Raw genomic sequence first — 22,325 nt, forward strand, 5'->3', positions numbered from 1 at the left:
GAGCAACGTGGGCTAGTGGAAGGTGTCCCTGTCCATGGCAGGGAGTGGGAAATGTCCCTGGAGCCTTCAGGTGCCTTCCAACCCGAGCCATTCCATGTTTCCTGGATGCATTGCCATTTTTGTTTTACAGCAAAAGCCATCCATGTAGAGATTGCATGACTCAAGTGCAGGTTTTAACCTGAATAATTCACTTTTATTAGTCTCCCTTAGAATACTGTACAAAGGAGTAATCAAAAATTTCACACATTATTTTAGAAATTACTCTACATGAGACTCCTGTATCAAGAACAAGGGCCTTTATTTCTGGTACAGCTTCAGTCCTGAGGTTGTCAGATGTGCCATGGGAATGAAAAAGACACAAAATTCAAAAACTGAGTTTGAGAAAACCCAGTTGGTTAGCAAGAAGCTACTCATTATTTGTAAAGTGATAAGGAGAGTTTTTGTAGTGTTTCTTTGAAGTGTTGCCCATGTCTCTTGAGCATCCTGGGGAGATGGGACGAGGAAAGAGTCAGTAAAACCTTTGGGATCCTCCCCACTTCCTACAATCAGCAGTTAAGGGAACTTACTGCTGAACCAGAGGTGGACCAGGGTGAATCACTGCTGATGTTTTCCTTTGGTTTTTATTTCCTTTTCATTTCCTCCCTTTTCCTCTGCATTTCATTTTTGCCTTTGTATGCTTTTTCCCCTTGCATCTCCCCTTTCCCTCTGCATTCCCTTTCCATTCCCTTTGCCCATCCCTTTCCCAGTTACTGATTGCAGAAGCAGCAGCAGCAGCATTTTGAGGGAAGCAGGATTACATGAGGCACCTGTGACATGCCTGTGATTATTTGAGCTTGTGGATGTTTCCTGTTGTCCCTCAGTATTCTTGGGGAGATTGACAGAGAAATCCACTTTTATATTCAGCCTTTTACTATCCATAATGAATTTTCCAGCCTTAAATATACTTTTGCCAGCCAAAGCAGTGTTGAGCATCAACAAGGATGATATTGGGAGAGAAAACTCTCTTGTCAGCAGAGATTTCCCAGGACCTTGTGTGGGGCTTCCCTGGGCAGGGCCAGGTGCCTCCTACTTGGAGGCACTCAGGAGGTTGAGGGTGTACAGGGCCACAAACAGGGCTGCCACGGCCTCAAAGGGCTGATCCCTAGGGAGAGCTGATCCATCTTCCTGGAGCTGCACTCCACTCAGCTGCACCAAGGCAATGGTTAACCTCTGTTCCTCCTTGTGTGGGAAGGAGAGCAGCCTGGCATCCACGTGAAAAGGCTGCATATCTTGCTCCAGCTCAGGTATCAGTAGGTTTTCAACCTTAAAACGACAATTAAAATATATATATATATCTCAAGGTTTTAACCAGTAGAGAAGTTGTGACATCATTATGGAGATATTGATATAATAAAAATAATCTGCGCCCCATTGAAAGGAGCCAAGTGTGAGGTGTGTTCTCACCAGCTTTAGCTGTTGGGACACAATCTTCCTTTCCAAGGATTCCAGCAGCAGCAGCAGCTGTTCATCCATTAACTCTGCAGAAAGAAACTGGGTTTGGATCCAAAGCCTCTCACCAAGGTCAGTGGTGGGATGGGAATGGAGAGCAGGATGGGAAAGAGTGAAGAGGATGGGAAGGGTGATCATTTCATTGTAGGAAATGCTCCTTTGGTCAAAGGTGTTTTGGATGTTTTAATGGAAATGATTTGTGCAGGCTGAGTGTGAGAGTGATCTGGCTGTTACTGACAGAATCATGGAATAGTGGGTTGGAAGGGATCTACAAGGATAATTGATGTCCAACTCCCATCCCTGCACAGGACAATCTCAGCAATCTGAGCATGTGCTGAGAGCATTGTCCAAACCCTCTTGGAGCTCTGTGAGCCCTGGGGCTGTGACCATTCCCTGGGGAGTGTGTTGAGTGCCTGAGCACCGTCTGGGCTAAGAACCTTTCCCTGATATCCAACGTAACTGTCCCAGCCAGAGCTGCAGCCCTTTGCTTGGGTGCTGTGGCTGGTCAGCAGAGCAGAGATGTGGGCTGGGCCTTGGGAGGAAGCTGTGAGCACACTTCGAGGGAGCAGGAGGCCCTGGATGGGTGCAGAGGGGGTTTCCCTCCTCTCCCCTCCCTTCCATGGGACTGGGATGTAGATTCCACTTGAGGAGGAGGAGGAGGAGTATGAGAAGGCGGCAGGAGGGAATGGCAGGACTGGGAGTCATCCCTGCCTTGATTTCCCTCTTAAAGACCCAAAGGCTCACCATGCAAAGCGTCAAGGACGTAGGTGATTCCCTCTGCCAGCTGAAGGAGACGATCTCTTGGAGAATGCTGTAAGGAGCTGAACAGGGCTTGTAAGTCTGGGCTCTGAGTTTTCAGCTCATAACCATCATTTTGCTCAGTAACTTCTTCCATCTGCAAGGAACAAGGAAAAGCAATGTCAGGATTTGAGGTCAGAGGCTGCTGCTTGTCCGGAGCAGAGAGATGTGCTGAGTGAGGGAATTTTGGATGGACAGTTGTGGCCCAGGGCAGGTGAGTTGTGGGGCAAGAGGTGTGGTCCTGGACGTGTCTGTATTTCTAAAAGGTGGCAGTAAGAAGAGCTTCACTTACTTTCTGGCTGAGCTCTTGAAGGAGGTTGTTGTCTCTCATGACAGCTTTGATGGTGTTTAAGAGGATGACCAGCATGTCAGAAGACAACTTGGAGAAAATCCGGCAGGAGTATTTAACTTCTTTCTCCACTATCTGTTTTCCTGGGAGAGCTGCAAACCAGAATGAAACCGAATCTGTCACTGGACTTCTGTGAGTTTACAGGTATTTCTGAACCCAGAGTTTGAAACACTCGTAGGAAAGTTTTTGAAGTAATAAGGAATTTTGACAGGTGGTGTCCCAGGGAAGAGGCAAATGCAAATCACTCCTGGTGAATTTTTTTATGCTGGGAGAGTCCATCTTACCCAAAGCAGGTGAAAGTTGTGCAAGTGAAAGCTCTGAAATACATTGCTTATGCTCACCTTGTAAATTTCGGATTACCATTACTTCCACTGGGATATGACCCAGATCTGAAAGAGAAAAAAATGGTCATTTACTGTATTTTATATCAGCCTTCTCACTGCTTCTCACCCACCCTGTATTCTTTTCTTCTGAAAGAAAAATAAACAAACATAAACTCTGCTCTCTGTGCCATTTATCAGCAGGAGCTTTGCAGCTCCTAAAACGTAAATCTGAGACTTCTTTCTTTCCATTTCTTACAGATCCCTCCCCAAACAGCATCTTTCTTGTGTAGCTCTTTGACCTTGAAGGGCTGTCTGGCCTCCCCCAGGTGATCTTTCCCTCACACTGCCTCCCCCTCCTTACAAGCACGTTTAGCGTATATCTGGGGATAGGTGATTTGTCATAAAATATTCTTCCTTTTTGGCATCTTTTCTGGAAGGGAGAAACTGGTCATTCGTGCAAGTTACTTACCCCATGCTCCATCTCTAATATTTAGTTCAGTAGTCCTGAAGGCCAGGGTGCAGCCCTTAGGTATGATTATGCCTTGGTTGTTCTCTCTGGTGCCCTGGTCAAGGAAAACAACCTCTTAGACCACCTGGGTGCAGATGTTGGGGCAAAAAGGAAAGAGAAGCCAAACCTTTGTGAAGAATGCAGCCCAGAATTTGGCCAAGAAGCCTCCATTTGCCTTGGTGGATTCCTTGTACTCAGCCTTCTCTGAGGCTTCGAGGATTTCAGTGACCACGTACAACTCGCTGTCTGTTCTCTCTAGTTGTTGGATGAAGGAATGATCCATGTTGATTTTCCTAAAAGAGGAGAAGGATGGGAAGGGTCTGGAGCACCAGGAGCAGCTGAGGCAGCTTGGCAGGATGTGTTGGTTTCATGGCCTGGTTTTTGGCAGCAGAGGTCCACAGAGGTGGCTTCTGTGAGAAGCTGCCAGAAGCTTCCACCATGTCCAGCAGAGCCAATCCCTGATGGCTCTGAAGATGGACATGCTGCTGGCCAAGGCTGGGCCAATTAGAGATGTTGGTTTCACCTCTGTGATGACATACTTCAAGAGAAAATCAAAACAGATTGGGACACAGATTTTTCCTAGCCAGAGAGGAGGAGGAGGTGAGAACATGTGAGGGAAACACCCTGCAGACACCAAGGTCAGTGGAGAAGGAGGGGCAGGAGGTGCTGCAGGTGCCAGAGCTGAGATTCCTGTGCAGGCTGTGATGAGAGCATGGTGAAGCAGCTGTGCCCCTGCAGGCCATGGGGCTCCACAGGGATGCAGAGATCCACCCAGAGCTCATGGGGAAGTGGCCATGCTGGAGCAGGTGGATGCCTGGAGGAGGCTGTGATGCAGTGGGAGAGCCAGTGGAGAGAGGGGGCCCTGCTGCCAGGCTGGAGCAGCCTGTCCCTGGAGGACTGCACCTGTGGAGGAGTGACCCACAGCACAGCAGTTGTGAGAGGACTGTTGCCCATGGGAAGGACTCCTGTTGCAGCAGTTTTGGCAGGACTGCTGCTGGTGAGATGTGGAGCCACGCTGGAGAAGTTCATGGAGAACTGTCTCCCATGGGAAGGGAGCCTCACAGGGTGGCAGGGGAAGGACTCCTGTTCCTGAGCAGGAGAAGAAAACCTTGGGTGATGAAGTGGCCAATACATAACCCTATGGCCTTTCCCTGGCAGTGTTGTTGGCAAGGAGGGAGGGGCTGGGGGAGAAAAAGGTGTTTTTAAGAGCTTAGTTCATTTGTAATTATCCTGCTCTGATTTTGTTCATAATAAACTCATTTTGTACCTGTAAGTTGAGCCTGTTTTGCCCTTTGAGTGTTTTCTCAAGCTCCTTAACTCATGAAGCATTTGTTGAGTTTTCTCTCATTTCTGCCCAGCTGTAGCAGGGGAGAGAGACTGAGTGATTTCTGTCAGTGCCTGGTATTTGGCCAGCGTCAAACAACAGCAGGGGGATAAGGCTGTAGAAGAGGATCAGTGACGACCTTGTCACTCCATTCACTGTCTTAACCTGGCCTAGTTAGGGGAAATTGATACCCTAAAGTCTTAAACTTGGTTTTAGGCTGTTGAAAACCTATGTTTGACCAGGTGTGTTCTGGAGTGGGATGACTGGAGCATGTTGTGAGCTCCCTTTGTCATTCCTTACCTTTCTCTTCTTAGTTCCTCCAGTGATTGCAGTGATATGCTCTTCTTCTGTACCGTGATAGAGAACTCATTGGACAAGGAGGCACCACCATGCACGTCTACATTTGCATGTTCAAATGGAACGCTGAGATCTCCATCAGTTTGGTCTGCGCTGGCTTGTGTGAGAGTAAATGGGCTGGAATCTTGATAGATGTACTCTGAAATAATTCCATGTATTATGTTAAGCAGGACTACACAGAATCAGCACTGTAAGTATATCTCACACCGGAAAGCTGCAACTTCGTAGAGTTCAGCCACAAATGGTTCAAAAACATTATCTATGCTATTTGATCAATTCATATTGATAAATTTGGGCTTTACCTATGGGTTTACCATCTTTTCCAGGTAGCAGCACATCATCCAGTGTGAACCGTGTATGGTGGTAGTAGGGAGCTGGGTGGAATATGCGTTTTGATTTTCTTTTTTTTCTCAGTAGACAGAGAGGCCTGAAGTGCTCATTGTGTGCGATGCTCTCGACAGGGACCAGTTCCTCACTTGGATCCATTTCATTTACGATGAATTTGGTGAGTTTACTAAACATTCTGCTGTGACTGAGGTTTTGAAGCAAAGCCAAGGGGATTTGTGCCTTGGGAAAGAGGCAACACAAATTAAGCCAAATTACTTGAAATATTAGCACAGTCTTGCAGAGTCATAGAATGAAGTAGGTTGGAAAAGACCTTTGAGATCATCTAGTCCACCCTATGACCAAACACTTCCTCCTCATGGCACAGAGTGCCACATCCAGTCTTTTTTAAAACATGTCCAGGGATGATTACTCCACCACCTCTCTGGGCAGATGACTACAGTGACCATTCACTCTTTCAGTGAAGAATATTTTCCTGATGTCTAAGCTAAACTTCCCCTGGAACAGCTTAAGCAGGACATTGTAACAAAGTTTTAATGTAATTATTAAGAAGCTTTCAAAAGAATGACTGATATTACCCAGGGACACAAGTTTCACAGGGTTATTAAAGGGAGTGTTTGGGGAGGAAGCAGCAGGAGCTGTGGGTTATTTGGCCTCATCTGCCTTTGCAGGTGAACACCAGTGATTGTGAAGAGAGAACAGAGCTGGCAGAGTGTGAGGATGGTGATTTTGGGGACAAATGTCCACCAAAAGAGAGAGAAATCAGCCCAGTCCAGCTCCTTGGGCAGCCCCTGTTTTTCTGCAGGGAAGAGCTGGTGTTTGAGGTGCAGAAAGAAATCCCTCTTTGTTTTCTGAGACAGCTTGTTTTCATCAGAAAGTTTCAGTTTCATTTTTCTGGTGTTTTACGGGATGGAGGTAGAGAGCGGAAATTTGAATGATTTGGGTGGGAAGGAACCTTAGGGCACATCCCATTCCTCTCCCTGTCATGGTCAGGGACACCTTCCACTATCACAGCTCTTTGCCTTGGAAGTCTCCAAGAAGGAAACCGCAACTAAACAAGAGCATTTAGCGAGCTCCCGCCAATCCTCTCCCCTGCCCAGCGCTCTGGGGTAATGCACTTCCGTGTTTGTGGGCTGGGGGGAGTGCAGAGCAGACCGCGGGGCTGCCGATGTGATGTGGAGAGCAGCTGGGCTGGAGAAAAATCCTCTGGCTGTCTGCGAAGTGTTTGCTAAGTACAGGATCTGTGAGTCATGCAGGAAGCTTGCACTTTCCCAAACCCAGAGCAAAGAGTAAATTGATTTCTCTTACCTTGCTAACGGGACGAGAAGAGGGGGGTGCTCCCTGAAGCAACTCCTGGGCAGGGCAGTGTTTGACCCGATCCGTGCTGGAGGATCGCTGGCTGTTCCCAGCAGCTTGTCAGGAAGTGTCCCCAGCTGTGAGATCACTTCAGCAATTTTACATCCTCAGCACCAGTGTTCCACTTCCACCAATCGACCGTTGTTTGCGTAACACTTCCCTTTACATCATCGAGTGGAGTCTGTTGCAGGGGCTGTGGGGAACTCAAAACTTCTACAGAGGCAGGAGATGTAAGTCCATTGGTGGAAGTGTCCCAGGGCAGATTGGACAGGAGGATGTCCCTGCCCCTGGCAGGAGGTGGGGCTGGATTGGTTTTAAGGTCCCTTCCAGCCAAAACATCCCATCATTACATGGTTCAGCTTTACAGGGCCATGTAACAGTGCTGTTCTTTGACAGATGTACTCAGGAGGGGATAATGGCAAGAAATTCTTCCCTGTGAAGCAGGGTGGTTTGCCCCAGAACAGGTTTCCCAGAAAAGGTGTGGCTGCCCCATCCCTGGGAGTGTCCAAAGCCAGGTTGGATGTGACTTGGAGCCACCTGGGATAGTGGAAGGTGTCCCTGCCCATGGCAGGGAGTGGGAAATGTCCCTGGAGCCTTCAGGTGCCTTCCAACCTGAGCCATTCCATGTTTCCTGGATACATTGCCATCCTTTTATCATAGCAAAAGCCATCTATGTGAGGATTCCAGGAGGCAAATGGAAGTGTTTACCTGAATACTTTGCTTCTATTAGTCTCCCTTAGAATACTGTACAAAGGAGTAATCAAAAATTTCACACATTATTTTAGAAATTACTCTACATGAGACTCCTGTATCAAGAACAAGGGCCCTTATTTCTGGTACAGCCTCAGTCCTGAAGTTGTCAGATGTGCCATGGGAATGAAAAAGACACAAAATTCAAAAACTGAGTTTGAGAAAACCCAGTTGCTTAGCAAGAAGCTACTCTTTATTTATAAAGTGATAATGATAGTGTTTGTAGTGTTTCTTTGAAGTGCTACCCATGCCTCTTGAGCATCCTGGCGAGATGGCACCAGAGAGGTGTCAGTGAAACCTCTGGGATCCTCCCCACTTCCCACAACTACCAGTTAAGGGAACTTATTGCTGAACCAGAGGAGGACCAGGGTGAATCACTGCTGATGTTTTCCTTTGGCTTTTGTTTTCTTTTCATTTCCTCCCTTTTACTCTGCATTTCATTTTTGCCTTTGTATGTCCTTTCCCTTTTCCCCTTGCATCTCCCCTTTCCCCCTGCATTCCTTTCCCTTTCCATTCCCTTTGCCCATCCCTTTCCCAGTTACTGATTGCAGAAGCAGCAGCAGCAGCATTTTGAGGGAAGCAGGATTACATGAGCGACAGGTGGCAGGCCTGTGATTTTTTGAGCTGGTGGATATTTCCTGTTGCCCCTCAGTATTCTTGGGGAGACAGACAGAGAAATCCACTTTGATATCCAGCCATTAGCATCCATATTTAATTTTCCAGCCTTAAATATGCTTTTGCCAGCCAAAGCAGCGTTGAGCATCAACAAGGATGATATTGGGAGAGAAAACTCTCTTGTCAGCAGAGATTTCCCAGGACCTTGTGTGGGGCTTCCCTGGGCAGGGCCAGACACCTCCTACTTGGAGGCACTCAGGAGGTTGAGGGCGTACAGGGCCACAAACAGGGCTGCCACGGCCTCAAAGGGCTGATCCCTAGGGAGAGCTGATCCATCTTCCTGGAGCTGCACTCCACTCAGCTCCACCAGGGCAATGGTTAACATCTGTTCCTCCTTGTGTGGGAAGGAGAGCAGCCTGGCATCCACGTTGAAATGCTCCATGTCGTACTCCAGGTCATGTTTCAGTAGGTTTTCAACCTTTAAATGACAATGAAAAAAACAAAATCAGGGTTTTAACCATTAGAGAATTTGTGACGTCAATATGGAGATGTTGCTAGAATTAAAATAATCTGAAAGGCGCCAAGTGTGAGGTGTGTTCTCACCAGCTTTAGCTGTTGGGACACAATCTTCCTTTCCAAGGATTCCAGCAGCAGCAGCAGCTGTTTATCCATTAACTCTGCAGAAAGAAACTGGGTTTGGATCCAAAGCCTCTCACCAAGGTCAGTGGTAGGATGGGAATGGAGAGCAGGATGGGAAAGAGTGAAGAGGATGGGAAGGGTGATCATTTCATTGTAGGAAATGCTCCTTTGGGCAAGGGTCTTGTGGATGTTTTAATGGAAATGATTTGTGCAGGCTGAGTGTGAGAGTGATCTGGCTGTTACTGACAGAATCATGGAATAGTGGGTTGGAAGGGATCTACAAGGATAATTGATGTCCAACTCCCATCCCTGCACAGGACAATCTCAGCAATCTGAGCATGTGCTGAGAGCATTGTCCAATCCCTCCTGGAGCTCTGTGAGCCTTGGGGCTGTGACCATTCCCTGGGGAGTGTGTTGAGTGCCTGAGCACCGTCTGGGCTAAGAACCTTTCCCTGATATCCAAGCTAACTGTCCCAGCCAGAGCTGCAGCCCTTTGCTTGGGTGCTGTGGCTGGTCAGCAGAGCAGAGATGTGGGCTGGGCCTTGGGAGGAAGCTGTGAGCACACTTCGAGGGAGCAGGAGGCCCTGGATGGGTGCAGAGGGGGTTTCCCTCCTCTCCCCTCCCTTCCATGGGACTGGGATGTAGATTCCACTTGAGGAGGAGGAGGAGGAGGAGTATGAGAAGGCGGCAGGAGGGAATGGCAGGGCTGGGAGTCATCCCTGCCTTGATTTCCCTCTTAAAGACCCAAAGGCTCACCATGCAAAGCGTCAAGGACGTAGGTGATTCCCTCTGCCAGCTGAAGGAGACGATCTCTTGGAGAATGCTGTAAGGAGCTGAACAGGGCTTGTAAGTCTGGGCTCTGAGTTTTCAGCTCATAACCATCATTCTGCTCAGCAACTTCTTCCATCTGCAAGGAGCAAGGAAAAGCAATGTCAGGATTTGAGGTCAGAGGCTGCTGCTTGTCCAGCGCAGAGAGATGTGCTGAGTGAGGGAATTTTGGATGGACAGTTGTGGCCCAGGGCAGGTGAGTTGTGGGGCAAGAGGTGTGGTCCTGGATGTGTCTGTATTTCTAAAAGGTGGCAGTAAGAAAAGCTTCACTTACTTTCTGGCTGAGCTCTTGAAGGAGGTTGTTGTCTCTCATGACAGCTTTGATGGTGTTTAAGATGATGAGCAGCAGGTCAGGAGACAACTCGGGGAAAATTCGGCAGGCGTGTTTAACTTCTTTCTCCACTGCTCCTAATTTTCCTAGTGAGGCACCTGCAAACCAGAAGGAGTACAAATGTGTCACTTGAGTTCTAGGACTTCACAGGCATTTCTAAAGCCAGAGTATGAAACACTCGTTGGAGTGTTTCTGAAGCTATGAGGAATTTGGGCAGCTGTGATGTCTCAGGGAAGAGACAAATGCAAATCACTCCTGTGTATTTGTTTTATGCTGGGAGATTCCTTCTTAACCAAAGCAAGTAAAAGTTTTGTATGTGGAAGCAGTAAAATACATTACTTACCCTGCTCTACCAAACCTTGACTTCTCACCCCTAGAAGGAAATAATCCAGATCTGAAAGAGAAAAAAAGGGACAGTTTTCTATACCAGCCTTCTTAGTGGTGGTCACTCACCCAGTTTCCTCCTTGTCTCGTCTCTTCTCAGTAGGAAAGGAAAAGAAACAACAAAACTTTTCTCTCTGGGCCATTTATCAACCGGAGCTCTGCAGCTCCTGAAATGTAGATGTGAGGCTTCCTTCCTTCTTTACTGACTCCTCCCCAAAGAGCATCTTGGACCTTGCATGGGTTATCTGACCATTCCTAGATGATTTCTGTCCCTCACACTGCCTCCCTAATCATGAAAACAAGTTTAGAGTGTATCTGGGGCCTGGTGATTCTTTGTAACATGTTCTTTTCTGCACCTTTTACAAGAATGAAGGAAGTGGTCATTTCTGCAAGTTACTTACACCACTCTCCATCTGTAATGCAAAGCGGCTTGATGCTGTAGGCCAGGGTGCAGCCCTTCTCTATGACTATGCTGTGGGAGTTCTTCCTGGTGCCCTGGTCAAGGAAAACAACCTGTTAGAACAGGTGGGTGCATGTGTTGGGGAAGAAAGGAGAGAGAATCCAAACCTGTGCAGAGAATGTGGCATAAATCTTGGCCTTGAAGCCCCCGCCTGCCTTGGTGGATTCCTTGTACACAGCCTCCTCCAAGGCTTCGAGGGTTTCAGTGACCAGGTATAGTTCAATGCCTCTTTTCTGTTGTTGTTGGATGAAGTCATGATCCATGTTGATTTTCCTAAAGGAGGAGAAGGAGGAGAAGGATCTGGAGCACCAGGAGCCCTTGACACAGCTGGGAGGATGTGTTTCATGGCCTGGTTTTTGGTAGCAGGGGTCCACAGAGGTGGCTTCTGTGAGAAGCTGCCAGAAGCTTCCACCATGTCCAGCAGAGCCAATCCCTGATGGCTCTGAAGATGGACATGCTGCTGGCCAAGGCTGGGCCAATTAGAGATGTTGGTATCACCTCTGTGATGACATACTTCAAGAGAAAATCAAAACAGATTGGGACACAGATTTTTCCTGGCCAGAGAAGAGGAGGAGGAGGTGAGAACATGTGAGGGAAACACCCTGCAGACACCAAGGTCAGTGGAGAAGGAGGGGCAGGAGGTGCTGCAGGTGCCAGAGCTGAGATTCCTGTGCAGGCTGTGATGAGAGCATGGTGAAGCAGCTGTGCCCCTGCAGGCCATGGGGCTCCACAGGGATGCAGAGATCCACCCAGAGCCCATGGGGAGGTGGCCATGGTGGAGCAGGTGGATGCCTGGAGGAGGCTGTGATGCAGTGGGAGAGCCAGTGGAGAGAGGGGGCCCTGCTGCCAGGCTGGAGCAGCCTGTCCCTGGAGGACTGCACCTGTGGAGGAGTGACCCACAGCACAGCAGTTGTGAGAGGACTGTTGCCCATGGGAAGGACTCCTGTTGCAGCAGTTTTGGCAGGACTGCTGCTGGTGAGATGTGGAGCCATGCTGGAGAAGTTCATGGAGAACTGTCTCCCATGGGAAGGGAGCCTCACAGGGTGGCAGGGGAAGGACTCCTGTCCCTGAGCAGCAGAAGAAAACCTTGGGTGATGAAGTGGCCAAAACCCAACCCTATGTCCTTTCCCTGGCGGTGTTGTTGGCAAGGAGGGAGGGTCTGGGGGAGAAAAGGGTGTTTTTAAGGGCTTGGTTCATTTGTAATTATCCTGCTCTGATTTTGTTGGTAATAATCTCACTTTGTACCTGTAAGTTGAGCCTCTTTTGCCCTTTGAGTGTTTTCTCAAGATACTTATCTCAACTCATGAAGCATTTGTTGAATTTTTTCTCTCCTCTGCCCAGCTGTATCAGGGGAGAGTGTGTGAGTGACTTTTGTCAGTGCCTTGCATTTGGCCAGTGTCAAACAACAGCAGAGGGATGGGCCTGTAGAAGAGGAGGATCAGGAGAGAATTTATAATTTCATTTGCTGTCTAACCTAGCCTGGTTAGGGGAAATTCATGCCATTAGTCTTGGTTTATGGCTGTTGAAAACCTATTGTTGACCTGGTGTGTGCTGGAGAGGGATGAATGAGTATCTGAGCTCCCTTTGTCATTCCTTACCTTTCTCTTCTCAGTGCCACCAGTGATTGCAGCGATACACTCTTCATCTGTAGCTCGATAGAAAACTCATTGGACAAGGAGGCACCACCATGCACGTCTACATTTGCAGGTTCAAATGAAATGCTTATACCTCCATCAGCTTGGTCCACACTGGTTTTTGTGATCGTAAATGGGCCCGAATCTTGATGGATGGACTCTGAAATAATTCCATGTGTTATGTTAAGCAGGACTACAAAGACTCAGCACTGTAAGTATATCAAACACAGGAAAGCTGGGACATGGAACAGTTGAACCACAAATGGTTCAAAAACATCATCTATGGTATTTGATAAATTCATATTGATAAATGTGGGCTTTACCTATGGGTTTACCATCTTTTCCAGGCAGCAGCACATCATCCAGTGTGAACCCTGTTCGCTTGTAGTAAGGAGCTGAGCGAAATACAGTTTTTGGTTTTCTTTTTTTTTCCAGTAGACAGAGGGGCCTGAAGTGCTTATTGACTATCGCGCTGTCGACAGGGATCAGTTCCTCACTTGGATCCATTTTTTTTTTAATGAATTTGATGATGTTTTTAATCATTCTTCTCTGGCTGTGGTTTTGAAGCAAAGCCAAGTGGATTTGTGCCTTGGGAAAGATGGAACTCAAATTAAGCCAAATTACTTGAAATATTAGCACACAATCACAGACTTCACTAGGTTGGAAAAGACCTTTGAGATCATCTAGTCCACCCTATGACCAAACACTTCCTCCTCATGGCACAGAGTGCCACATCCAGTCTTTTTTAAAACATGTCCAGGGATGATTACTCCACCACCTCTCTGGGCAGATGACTACAGTGACCATTCACTCTTTCAGTGAAGAATATTTTTCCTGATGTCTAAGCTAAACTGCTCCTGGAACAGCTTAAGCAGGACGTTGTAACAAGGTCTGAATTTAAATATTAAGATGTTTTCAAAAGAATGACTGATATTACCCAGGGACACAAGTTTCACAGGGTTGTTAAAGGGAGTGTTTGGGGAGGAAGCAGCAGGAGCTGTGAGTTGTTTGGCCTCGTCTGCCTTTGCAGGTGAACACCAGTGATTGTGCAGAGAGAACAGAGCTGGCAGAGTGTGAGGATGGTGATTTTGGGGACAAATGTCCACCAAAATGGAGAGAAATCAGCCCAGTCCAGCTCCTTGGGCAGCCCCTGTTGGTCTGCAGGGAAGAGCTGGTGTTTGAGGGGCAGAAAGAAATCCCTGTTTGTTTTCTGAGAGAGCTTGTTTTAATCAGAAAGTTTCAGTTTCATTTTTCTGTTTTGTGTTTTACAGGATGGAGGTAGAGAGGGGAAATTGAGCAATCTAGAATGATTTGAGTCAGATGTCTCACACTATTCCTCTCCCTGTCATGCTCAGGGAGACCTTCCACTATCACAGGTTGCTCCAAGCCTCACAAAACTGGCCTTGGACACTGCCAGGGATATGGGCCCATTGGTGCCAGTGCCTGACCACCCTCACACAGAGGAATTTCTTCCCTGTGTCCCTGTATCTAAGCCTACTTTCTTTCATTTTGAAGCATTCCAAAGACAAATAGCTTTGTGTCCTTAGTTTTAGCAGTGCTTCTGGGCTCTTTCCCCTGGAAGTCTCCAAGAAGAGAGGAAAACTAAACAAGAGCACATAAAGAGAGAGCTCCTGCCAATCCTCTCCCCTGCCCAACGCTCTGGGGTAATGCACTTCCGGGTTTGTGGGGTGGTGGGTGTGCAGAGCAGACCTTGGGGCTGCCAGTGTGATGTGGCCTCTGGAGAGCAGCTGGTCTGGGGAGAAGTCCTCTGGCTGTCTGCCGAAGTTGTGGAAGCGTTTACTAAGTACAGGAAGCGTCAATTGCACAGGAAGCTTGCACTTTCCCAAACCCAGAGCAAAGAGTAAATTGATTTCTCTTACCTTGCTTATGGCGGTGCTCCCTGAAGCAACTCCTGGGCAGGGCAGTGTTTGACCCGATCTGTGCTGGAGGATCCCTGGCTGTTCTCAGCAGCTTGTCAGGAAGTGTTTCCAGCTCTGAGATCACTTCAGCAATTCTAGGTCCCCAGCACCAGTGTTCTACTTCCGCAAGTCAGTTGACGTTTGTGCCCCACTTCCGTTTGAGTCCTCTAGTGACGTCTGCTGCAGGGGCTGTGGTTAACTCAAACTTCTACAGATGCAGGAGATGTAAGTCCATTGGTGGAAGTGTCCCAGGGCAGATTGGACAGGAGGATGTCCCTGCCCCTGGCAGCAGGTGGGACTGGATTGGCGTTAAGGTCCCTTCCAAGCCAACCATCCCATCATTGCACGGTTCAACTTTACAGGGCCATGTAACAGTGCTGTTCTTTGGCAGATGGAGAAATGGACTCGCGGGAATACTGGCAAGAAATTCTTCCCTGTGAAGCAGGGTGGTTTGTCAACAGGTTTCCCAGAGAAGCTGTGACTGCCCCATCCCTGGGAGTGTCCAAAGCCAGGTTGGATGTGACTTGGAGCAACCTGGGCTAGTGGAAGGTGTCCCTGTCCATGGCAGGGAGTGGGAAATGTCACTGGAGCCTTCAAGTGTCTTCCAACCCAAATCATTCCATGTTTCCTGGATGCATTGCTATGTTTGTTTGACAGCAAAAGCAATTCATATGAAGATTGCATGACTCAAGTGCAGGTTTTAACCTGAATAATTCACTTTTATTAGTCTCCCTTAGAATACTGTACAAGGAAATAATCATAATATTCACGCTTTATTTTAGAAATTTCTCTACATGAGACTCTGTATCCACAACAAGGCCCCTTATTTCTGGTACAGCCTCAGTCCTGAGGTTGTCAGATGTGCTATGGGACTGAAAAGGCACAAAATTCAAAAACTTGGTTTGAGGACCCCCTGTTCTTAGCAAGAAGCTACTATTTATTTATAAAATTTTAGTGAGAGTATTTGTGGTGTTTCTTTGAATTGCAGCCTGTGATTCTTGAGCATCCTGGGGAGATGGGAGCAGGGAAATGTGAGTGAAACCTTTGGGATCCTCCCCACTTCCAATAACCAGCAGTTAATGGAAATTATTGCTTAACCAGAGGGGAACCAGGGTGAATCACTGCTAATGTTTTCTTTCGCTTTTGTTTCCTTTTCATTTTCTCCCTTTTCCTCTGCATTTTTGCATCAAATGCCCTTTCCCTTTTCCCTTGCATCTCCCCTTTCCCCCTGCATTCCCTTCCCATTTCCATTCCCTTTGCCCATCCCTTTCCCAGTTACTAATTGCAGAAGCAGCAGCAGCAGCATTTTGAGGGAAGCAGGATTACATGAGGCACCTGTGACATGCCTGTGATTATTTGAGCTGGTGGATGTTTCTGTTGTCCCTCAGTATTCTTGGGAAGACAGAGAGACAAATCCACTTTGATATCCAGCTTTTAGCATCCATAATGAATTTTCCAGCCTTAAATATACTTTTGCCAGCCAAAGCAGTGTTGAGCATCAACAAGGATGATATTGGGAGAGAAAAATCTCTTGTCAGAAAGAATTTCCCAGGACCTTGTGTGGGGCTTCCCTGGGCAGGGCCAGACACCTCCTACTTGGAGGCACTCAGGAGGTTGAGGGCGTACAGGGCCACAAACAGGGCTGCCACGGCCTCAAAGGGCTGATCCCTAGGGAGAGCTGATCCATCTTCCTGGAGCTGCACTCCACTCATCTCCACCAGGGCAATGGTTAACATCTGTTCCTCCTTGTGTGGGAAGGAGAGCAGCCTGGCATCCACGTTGAAATGCTCCATGTCGTACTCCAGATCATGTGTCAATAGTTTTTCAACCTTTAAATAACAATTAAAAATGCAAAATCAGGGTTTTAACCAGTTGTCAACTTCTGTGATCACTATAGAGATGTTGCTAGAATTAAAATAATCTGAAAGGAGCCAAGCGTGATGCGTGTTCTCACCAGCTTCTGCTGTTGGGACACAATCTTCCTTTCCAAGGATTCCAGCAGCAGCAGCAGCTGATGGTCCATTAACTCTGCAGAAATAAACTGGGTTTGGACCCAAAGCCTCTCACCAAGGTCAGTGGTGGGATGGGAATGGAGAGCAGGATGGGAAAGAGTGAAGAGGATGGGAAGGGTGATCATTTCATTGTAGGAAATGCTCCTTTGGTCAAAGGTGTTTTGGATGTTTTAATGGAAATGATTTGTGCAGGCTGAGTGTGAGAGTGATCTGGCTGTTACTGACAGAATCATGGAATAGTGGGTTGGAAGGGATCTACAAGGATAATTATGTCCAACTCCCATCCCTGCACAGGACAATCTCAGCAATCTGAGCATGTGCTGAGAGCATTGTCCAAACCCTCCTGGAGCTCTGTGAGCCTTGGGGCTGTGACCATTCCCTGGGGAGTGTGTTGAGTGCCTGAGCACCGTCTGGGCTAAGAACCTTTCCCTGATATCCAAGCTAACTGTCCCAGCCAGAGCTGCAGCCCTTTGCTTGGGTGCTGTGGCTGGTCAGCAGAGCAGAGATGTGGGCTGGGCCTTGGGAGGAAGCTGTGAGCACACTTCGAGGGAGCAGGAGGCCCTGGATGGGTGCAGAGGGGGTTTCCCTCCTCTCCCCTCCCTTCCATGGGACTGGGATGTAGATTCCACTTGAGGAGGAGAAGGAGGAGTAGTATGAGAAGGCAGCAGGAGGGAATGGCAGGACTGGGAGTCATCCCTGCCTTGATTTCCCTCTTAAAGACCCAAAGGCTCACCATGCAAAGCGTCAAGGACGTAGGTGATTCCCTCTGCCAGCTGACGGAGACGATCTCTTGGGGAACGCTGTAAGGAGCTGAACAGGGCTTGTAAGTCTGGGCTCTGAGTTTTCAGCTCATAACCATCATTTTGCTCAGCAACTTCTTCCATCTGCAAGGAATAAGGAAAAGCAATGTCAGGATTTGAGGTCAGAGGCTGCTGCTTGTCCGGAGCAGAGAGATGTGCTGAGTGAGGGAATTTTGGATGGACAGTTGTGGCCCAGGGCAGGTGAGTTGTGGGGCAAGAGGTGTGGTCCTGGATGTGTCTGTATTTCTAAAAGGTGGCAGGAAGAAAAGCTTCACTTACTTTCTGGCTGAGCTCTTGAAGGAGGTTGTTGTCTCTCATGACAGCTTTGATGGTGTTTAAGATGATGAGCAGCAGGTCAGGAGACAACTTGGAGAAAGTTTGACAGTGGTTTTCAACTTCTGTCACCACTTCTCCTAAAATTCCTAGTGAGGGACCTGCAAACCAGAAGGAGTCCAAATGTGTCACTTGAGTTCTAGGAGTTCACAGGCATTTCTAAACCCAGAGTATGAAACACTTTTTTGTGTGTTTTTGAAGCGATAATGAATTTGGGCAGTTGTGATGTGTCAGAGAAGGGCCGAATGCAAATAACTGCTGTTGATTTGTTTTATGCTGGTAGATTCCTTCTTAACCAAAGCAAGTAAAAGTTGTGGATATGGAAGCAGTAAAATACATTACTTACCCTGATCTACAAATCCTTGCCTTTTCACAGCATCTTCTGGGAAATATTCCAGATCTGAAAGAGAAGAAAAGGGACAGTTTTCTATACCAGCCTTCCTAGTGGTGGTCATTCACCCAGTTTCCTCCTTGTCTCGTCTCTTCTCAGTAGGAAAGGAAAAGAAACAACAAAACTCTTCTCTCTGGGCCATTTATCAACAGGAGCTCTGCAGCTCTTGAAATATAGATGTGAGTCTTCCTTCCTTCTTTACTGACTCCTCCCCAAAGAGCATCTTGGACCTTGCATGGGTTATCTGACATTTCGTAGATGATTTCTGTCCCTCACACTGCCTCCCTAACCATGCAAACAAGTTTAGGGTGTATCTGGGGCCAGGTGATTCTTCATAACATGTTCTTTTCTGCACCTTTTACAAGAATGAAGGAAGTGGTCATTTCTGCAAGCTACTTACGCCACTCTCCATCTGTAATGCAAAGCTGCATGATCCTGAAGGCCAGGGTGCAGCCCTTGGGTATTACTATGACTTTGATATTCTCTCTGGTGCCCTGGTCAAGGAAGACAACCTGTTAGAACAGGTGGGTGCAGGTGTTGGGGAAAGAAGGAGAGAGAAGCCAAACCTTTGTGAAGAATGCAGCACAGAATATGGCCCAGCAGCCCCCGTCTGCCTTCGTGGATTCCTTGTACACAGCCTCCTCTGAGGCTTCGAGGATTTCAGTGACCAGGTATAGTTCGATGCCTCTTTCCTGTTGTTGTTGGATGAAGTCATGATCCATGTTGATTTTCCTAAAGGAGGAGAAGGATGGGAAGGGTCTGGAGCACCAGGAGCAGCTGCCACAGCTTGGCAGGATGTGTTGATTTTCCATGGCCTGGTGTTTGTTTGCAGGGGTCCAGAGATGTGGCTTCTGTGAGAAGCTGCCAGAAGCTTCCACCATGTCCAGCAGAGCCAATCCCTGATGGCTCTGAAGATGGACATGCTGCTGGCCAAGGCTGGGCCAACTAGAGATGTTGGTATCACCTCTGTGATGACATACTTCAGGAGAAAATCTAAACAGATTGGGACACAGATTTTTCCTGGCCATAGAAGAGGAGGAGGAGGTGAGAACATGTGAGGGGAACACCCTGCAGACACCAAGGTCAGTGGAGAAGGAGGGGCAGGAGGTGCTGCAGGTGCCAGAGCTGAGATTCCTGTGCAGGCTGTGATGAGAGCATGGTGAAGCAGCTGTGCCCCTGCAGGCCATGGGGCTCCACAGGGATGCAGAGATCCACCCAGAGCCCATGGGGAGGTGGCCATGCTGGAGCAGGTGGATGCCTGGAGGAGGCTGTGATGCAGTGGGAGAGCCAGTGGAGAGAGGGGGCCCTGCTGCCAGGCTGGAGCAGCCTGTCCCTGGAGGACTGCACCTGTGGAGGAGTGACCCACAGCACAGCAGTTGTGAGAGGACTGTTGCCCATGGGAAGGACTCCTGTTGCAGCAGTTTTGGCAGGACTGCTGCTGGTGAGATGTGGAACCACACTGGAGAAGTTCATGGAGAACTGTCTCCCATGGGAAGGGAGCCTCACAGTGTGGCAGGGGAAGGACTCCTGTCCCTGAGCAGCAGAATAAAACCTTGGGTGATGAAGTGGCCAAAACCCAACCCCATGGCCTTTCCCTGGCAGTGTTGTTGGGAAGGAGGGAGGGTCTGGGGGACAAAAAGGCCTTTTTAAGGTCTTAGTTCATTCATCATTATCCTGCTCTGATTTTGTTAGTAATAATCTCACTTTGTACCTGTAAGTTGAGCCTGTTTTGCCCTTTGAGTGTTTTCTCATAGTCCTTATCTCAACTATAGGACCCTTCTTTTAATTTTTTCTCTCTCCTCTGCCCAGCCGTAGCAAGGAAGCCAGAGTGAACTGCCTTTCTTAGTGCCTGGGATTTGGCCAGTGTCAGAAAACGACAGGGGGATGAGCCCCTAGTAGGGGAGGGTCAGGGGGACCTTGTCACTCCATTTGCTGTCTAACCGCGCCTCATTTGAAAAAATTGGTGCCCTATGGTCTTAATCTTGATTTTTGGCAGTTGAAAACCCCTTGTTGACCTGGTCTGTGTTGGAGGGGGAAGAATGGAGCATGTGTGCTCCCTTTGTCATTCCTTACCTTTCTCTCCTCTTTGCCTCCAGTGCTTCCTGTGATATGCTCTTCTTTCGTGGCTTGATAGAAAACTCATTGGACAAGGAGGCAGCTCCTTGCAGCCCGACATTTGCAGGTTCAACAGAAATTCTGAGACCTCCATCGACTTGGTCAGCACTGGTTTTTTTGAGAGTAAATGGGCTGAAATCTTGATGGATAAACTCTGAAATAATTCCATGTGTTGTGTTAAGCAAGACTGCACAGACTCAGCACTCTAAGTATATCACACAGGAAAGCTGGAATTTGGTACAGTTTAGACACAAACGGTTCAAAAGGATTATCTATGATATTTAAACAATTTATATTGGTATATCTGGGTTTTACCTATGGGTTGACCATCTTTTCCAGGTAGCAGGACATCATCCAGTGTGAACCCAGTTTGCTTATAGTAGGGATCTGGGTGGAATATGCGTTTTGATTTTCTTTTTTTCGTCAGTAGACAGAGAGGCCTGAAGTGCTCATTGTCTGCGATGCTCTCAACAGGAACCAAGTTTTTGCATGGATCCATTTCGTTTAGAATGTCTTTGATGAGTTTTTTAAACATTCTGCTGTGGCCGAAGTTTTGAAGCAAAGCCAAGTGGATTCGTGCCTTGGGAAAGATGGAACTCAAGTTAAGCCAAATAACTTGAAATATTAGCACAAAATCACAGAATGGACTAGTTTGGAAAAGACCTTTGAGATCATCTAGTCACATCTATGGCCAAACAGTTCCTCCTCATGCACAGAGTGCCACATCCAGTCCTTTTTTTTAAATGTGTCTAGGTATGATTACTCGGCTGCCTCTCTGGGGAAAGAATTTCAGTGACCGTTCACTCTTTCAGTGAAGAGTATTTTCCTGATGTCTAAACTTCTCCTGGAACAGCTTAAGCAGGACATTGTAAAAATGTTATAAGACAATTATTAAGAAGTTTTCAAAAGAATGATTGCTACTACCCAGGGACACAAGTTTCACAGGGTTGTTAAAGGTAGTGTTTGGGGAGGAAGCAGCAGCAGCTGAGGGTTGTTTGGCCTCATCTGCCTTTGCAGGTGAACACCAGTGATTGTGCAGAGAGAACAGAGCTGGCAGACTGTGAGGATGGTGATTTTGGGGACAAATGTTCACCAAAAGAGAGATAAATCAGCCCAGTCCAGCTCCTTGGGCAGCCCCTGTTGGTCTGCAGGGAAGAGCTGGTGTTTGAGGGGCAGAAAGAAATCCCTGTTTGTTTTCTGAGACAGTTTATTTTTATCAGAAAGTTTCAGCTTCATTTTTCTGGTGTTTTACAGGATGGAGCTGGAGAGGAGAAATTGAGCAATCCAGAGTGGTTTGGATGGGAAGAGACCTTAGGGCTCATTCCATTCTTCTCCCTGTCATGGTCAGGGAGACCTTCCACTATCACAGGTTGCTCCAAGCCCCATCCAGCCTGGCTTTAGACACTGCCAGGGATGTGGGCCAGTAGGTGCCAGTGCCTGACCACCCTCACACAGAGGAATTTCTTCCCTGTGTCCCTGTATCTAAGCCTACTTTCTTTCATTTTGAAGCATTCCAAAGACACATAGCTTTGTGTGCTCAATGTTGGTAGCGCTTCTCGGCTCTTTCCCCTGGAAGTCTCCAGGATGGAAAGAGAAACTAAACAAGAGCACATAAAGAGAGAGCTCCCACCAATTGTCTCCCCTACCCAAAGCTCTGGGGTAATGCACTTACCTGTTTGTGGGGTGGTGGGTGTGCAGAGCAGACCGTGGTGTTGTTGAGGTGATGTGGCCTCTGGAGAGCAGCTGGTCCGGGGAGAAGTCCTCTGGCTGTCTGCTGAAGTTGTGGAAGCGTTTACTAAGTACAGGAACTGTGAACTTTGCCCCTCCACAAACAGAAACAAAGAGTAAATTGATTCTCTTACCTTGCTAATGTGGGGCTCCCTGAAGCAACACCTGGGCAGGGCAGCGTTAGATGTGATCTGTGCTGTCAGATCCCTGGCTCCTCACACCAGAGTTATTATTGCCCAGAGTTATTCCCAGCTAGAGCAATTTTATCCTCCTCCCCAGTTTTGTTTCCTCAAAACGGCCGTTGCTTGCGTAACATCTCCTTGAGCAAAGTCTATTACAGGGGCTGTGGATAACTCAAAATTCTACAGATGCAGGAGATGTAAACAATATCCGGAAGCTTCCAACATCAGTCTGGACAGGAAGATGTCCCTACTGTAGGCAGCAGGCGGGACTGGATGGACTTTAAGTCTCATCTGGCCAAACCATTCCATCATTCCATGCTTCAACTTTATTGAGCCAGGCAATGTTCCTCCTTTAC

General features: G+C 47.8%; 2 protein-coding genes across 3 annotated transcripts; both read right to left on the minus strand.

The window, feature by feature from the left end:
* Positions 1-1,062: 1,062 nt before the first annotated feature.
* On the minus strand, positions 1,063-6,973 carry LOC310918571 (gasdermin-A3-like). The gene is made up of 10 exons (XM_083877472.1): positions 6,801-6,973; positions 5,450-5,714; positions 5,091-5,286; positions 3,594-3,759; positions 3,428-3,521; positions 2,977-3,024; positions 2,579-2,727; positions 2,233-2,383; positions 1,444-1,517; positions 1,063-1,302 (listed from the first exon to the last, which is right to left on the minus strand). The coding sequence occupies exons 2-10, from the start codon at positions 5,667-5,669 to the stop codon at positions 1,066-1,068; spliced, it is 1,335 nt and encodes a 444-aa protein (XP_083733598.1). The 5' UTR covers positions 5,670-5,714; positions 6,801-6,973; the 3' UTR covers positions 1,063-1,065.
* A 758-nt stretch (positions 6,974-7,731) lies between these two features.
* LOC310918566 (gasdermin-A-like) lies at positions 7,732-21,841 on the minus strand. Of its 2 annotated transcripts, none has more exons than XM_083877467.1 (10): positions 21,732-21,841; positions 20,375-20,639; positions 20,018-20,213; positions 18,511-18,676; positions 18,345-18,438; positions 17,900-17,953; positions 9,955-10,109; positions 9,609-9,759; positions 8,817-8,890; positions 7,732-8,691 (listed from the first exon to the last, which is right to left on the minus strand). In XM_083877467.1, the coding sequence occupies exons 2-10, from the start codon at positions 20,592-20,594 to the stop codon at positions 8,455-8,457; spliced, it is 1,347 nt and encodes a 448-aa protein (XP_083733593.1). In that variant the 5' UTR covers positions 20,595-20,639; positions 21,732-21,841; the 3' UTR covers positions 7,732-8,454. The 2 variants fall into 2 exon arrangements, with proteins under 2 accessions (XP_083733593.1, XP_083733592.1); XM_083877466.1 differs by lacking the exons at positions 7,732-8,691; positions 8,817-8,890; positions 9,609-9,759; positions 9,955-10,109 and adding exons at positions 15,986-16,237; positions 16,363-16,436; positions 17,154-17,304; positions 17,500-17,654.
* Positions 21,842-22,325: the final 484 nt, after the last annotated feature.

Source organism: Zosterops lateralis, assembly GCF_965231275.1.
Source record: "Zosterops lateralis genome assembly, chromosome: 24".
In the NCBI taxonomy this organism is placed as follows: Eukaryota; Metazoa; Chordata; class Aves; order Passeriformes; family Zosteropidae; genus Zosterops; species Zosterops lateralis.